The 3,660-nt window shown below is 46.5% G+C and overlaps 1 protein-coding gene across 3 annotated transcripts in view; it reads left to right on the plus strand.

The window, feature by feature from the left end:
* The window catches only part of MCM9 (minichromosome maintenance 9 homologous recombination repair factor), a 60,757-nt gene that overhangs the window by 1,818 nt on the left and 55,279 nt on the right, over nucleotides 1-3,660 (plus strand). For all 3 annotated transcript variants that reach the window (XM_006035163.3, XM_025191331.1, XM_006035164.3), the window contains exon 2: nucleotides 1,718-2,034. In XM_006035163.3, coding sequence (XP_006035225.1) covers nucleotides 1,718-2,034 — 317 coding nt within the window. The remainder of the gene's footprint in view (nucleotides 1-1,717; nucleotides 2,035-3,660) is intronic.

Consider the following 3,660-nt stretch of genomic DNA (forward strand, 5'->3'; position numbering starts at 1 on the left):
ATCCCCTGGCTCATTCAGGGGGCAGCGGGCACTGGCCATGCTCTGCATCGCCATCTGGATCCCTTGTTACGAAGCTGTGACCTGTGCTGGGTTCTCATTGGAGGCAGCATGTTTGAAACTAACACGAGGACGTTCTTTTTCACGCAGCATGCCATTCAGGCATGGAGCTTGCTGCCGCTGGATGCTGTAGAAGCTGTCAGTTTAGCCAGATTCAAAAAGGGGCTGGACTGATTCTTGGAGGAAAGGGGCATCCACATGGAGCGTGGGACTTGGGGATACAGTCTCTGAATTGGAACTTCCTGGACCTTAAATGCTGGAGGATGCAAGTGGGAGGAACAGTGCGGGGAAAAAACACTGGTCTACCCAGTTCACTCTCCCTTTCAGTCTCCACTCTGCCCCTATATGATGCAGGAGACTGGGCAAGATGGCCCAGTAAATGGCAGTTCTTATGACCTCCCTCCCTTTCTTGTTTTCTCTTTATTTGATCCCCAGAATTAGTTGATGTGTCTCCATTCTATGATGTGCCTAAGCCCATGATCTTTCGGCACATCAAATAGGCCTGCAATCTCTCATGTCTCTGGGCAGATTTTCGCTGGTCAGCATCCACAGGCTCCCTTGACTCATTCAGGGGGCATTGGGCTCTGGCCAGTGTGCTCTGCTCAATGCCCCCATCCAGATCCCTTGTTATTAACCTGTGACCTCACTCCCTTCCGTTTTCTTTTTATTTGTCCCAAGAAATTAGTTGTTGCTTTCTCAATGGCCTCCCTTTTCAAGGGAGGCTTATAGTTTTTCTTGGTGGGCACTGGCCCACGATCCCTTGAAAGCAGCGAAAAGGCCTGCAGTCTTTTCACAGCACCTGGTGAAGGAAGCCACCCTGCTTACGAAAGCTCATGCATCTCTGACTTAGATATCTAAGGTGCCACTCTACCCTGACCTCTGCCTCAAAAGAAAACATCTGAGCATAAACACTGCAAACCGCTGCTTTAACTGGTTTATTTTATGGTTATAGCTTGGGAGTATTTATAACTCACTGTCCCCCACAAGGTGTTAATCATTTATCCACAGCTACAGGGAAAGTCTGTATCTGTAGGTAAGATACAATCTCCACCTTGGGAAGTTTAAATTTTAAGGCCCCAATCCCACACACATGGGACTAAGTACCACAGGCCTCTTGAAGCTGGTGTATAATTTAAATTAGAAAAGGGGCCTCTGGAGTAGTGGTTCCCAATCTTGTCTGGAGTGGGCAGTCCCCCTGGGAGTCCTCTTGTGACCCTGCTCCTAGGAAAAGCCTGACTGCTATAACTGAAGTTTTGTGAGGCTCATGACACCATTTGAAGTTTCAACCCATGCTATGGGAATGGCTGCCTTGAAGTCGAGAGTAGTCACCCAGTGAAACTTGAGATAAAAAATGTCTGCATCTAAGTTAAATAAGAGCATAAGGAACCTAGACTAAGCCCCTTAGCTAAAGTTGATACATACTTGCTGTTCAGGAATTCTCATTCACAAATTTCAAAGCACTTTACAGAGCGTCTTTATTGCAATCTAGTAAATGAGACACAATCTTGCACAGTCTTACTTTTGTTTTGACATGCAATCTATTTATTGTAAACTAAAATAGATTACATTCTGGGCTTGTAGCCTTAGCAAGTGTATTAAAAAAAAAAAAAGTTGGACTTGTTGTGGGGGATTTTACATTTTTTTCTTTTTCTGCCCATAGGTTCAATATGTTATTGAACACTGACCAAGTAAACCTAATTGGACAAGTGTTTGAATCCTACGTTTTGGAATATCACAAAAATGACATTTTACATATCTTAAGAGAGCAAGATGATGAGAAACATTATCCAATTGTTGTTGATGCCCTGACTCTTTTTGAGACCAATATGGAAATTGGAGAGTATTTCAATGCATTTCCGAATGAAGTGCTTCCTATTTTTGACAATGCATTACGCAGAGCAGCTGTGGCAGCTCTGCAGCCCACTTCCCAGAATCATGGTGTTAGCATCAAGCAGAATCTTCATGCCAGGATATCAGGTGAGTCATTTATATGTGTAATTCCACATGTGGTAGATCTATATTTTACTCAAAAAAAAATTCTACTGTATGCTGTCTAGTAGTAATTATTGGACTGTCTGGTGGGAGAACTTACTGCATGCTAGTTGATTTTATTTTTACAATGTCCATATTTAAAGTCAAGAAAGAACTGCTGATATGTATTTAAGAAAGCAGAAACTACAGCAGATGTTAACAGAGAGAAAAACACTTTCAGCAAGTCATTATTTATTCTATAAAGCTTCACTGAGAGAACAAAAAACTTTGACAAGATACAAAGGCTGGTTACAACAACAGGGTTAGAGAAGTTAAAAAACCCAAGTAGCATTTGAAATTCTGAAGACCAGTATAGAAAAGCAGTTATTGTTATCGTCTACTACAGTATAAGGCCTTGATGCTTGGCGCTCATTGCAGGTTCAGGGGACAGGCCTATTTGTTGTGCCATTTTACCTGTCAGGTTTAGGAGACAAGAAACGCTGTGAGTCTGCAGCTGGTAGGGAGGGCACTCCATAAAAGTAGTAGGGAATTCTGTAGATGGTGTGTGTGTTATACCTTTTTCCTGGTCCCTCTTTATTCCTTTAGTAGCTTGGCTACTGCAGGTGTTTTTGTACAGTTTGGGGATATGGTTGGAGCTAATATACACTACAAAACAGACTTACGTTTTCTCCATTATGGAGGATAACTGTATTGTAATTTTTCCTCTGACATAAATTGATATTTGTGGTGCAGATGGAGCCTTACCCTAAACTGCTTGCTCTTAAGGCAGAAAGCTGTATTTACTCAACATGCCAGACCCATACCTTTTCCTCTAGGCTAGGGACAGACATTTAAAAAGCCCAAGCATAAATTGATTCCATCTTTGTAGATTAGTCTAACCTGCAAAGATTGAACCAGTTTGCAAGTGAATAGACATTCTGTTTTCACTTCAGAAATCCAGTGGCTCAGGCCAAAAGCCCAGGGGTGCTAGAGCAGCCCTCCCTTCCTTTTCATAGGGAAGCTGGGCAGAGGGGGGCACATGGCCAGGCCCTGGTAGGCCTCAGTAAGACTGAGAAAGGGTTTAAACCCAAACTGGCCTGCGGGGTTTGGAGGTTGGGGGAGGAGGGAGCATGGCCAGACCCTGTGGCTGCAGGGAGGAGGTGGGGAACGAGGAGGAAGAGGGGAAGGGGAGAGTTCTGCCCACTCCAGCAGCTCCCTTACTGCCAGGAGCAAATCAGGTACAGAGCACTCTGTGGCCCCAAAGCAGGATTCTTCCACCTCCTCCCTCTCCCCCATGGCCGTAGGGTAGGGAGGGGGGCTCTATGCAGTGCTGGAGGGGGACTCTTCCTGCTTCTCCTCGGTGCCCCCCCGCCCCGGCACGGGGTGGGAAGGGGGGCTCTGTGCGGGGCTGGCCAGCCCCAGAGGGGGACTCTTCCCCCTCCCCCATGGGGCAGAGAGGACCTCTGTTTGGTGCCAGGGGGGGGCTCTTTCCCCTCCTCCCCTCTGTTCCCTGCTGCCGCAGGGCTGGGACTGGGGCTGTGTGCAGGGCTGCCTGGTCCCAGAGGGGTACTCATCCCCCTGCTTCTCTCCCCTCCCTGTCCTGGAAGTAGGGCTCTGTTCAGAGCTGAAGGG

This window comes from Alligator sinensis, unplaced genomic scaffold (assembly GCF_000455745.1).
Source record: "Alligator sinensis unplaced genomic scaffold, ASM45574v1 scaffold1343_1, whole genome shotgun sequence".
Lineage (NCBI taxonomy): Eukaryota > Metazoa > Chordata > Crocodylia > Alligatoridae > Alligator > Alligator sinensis.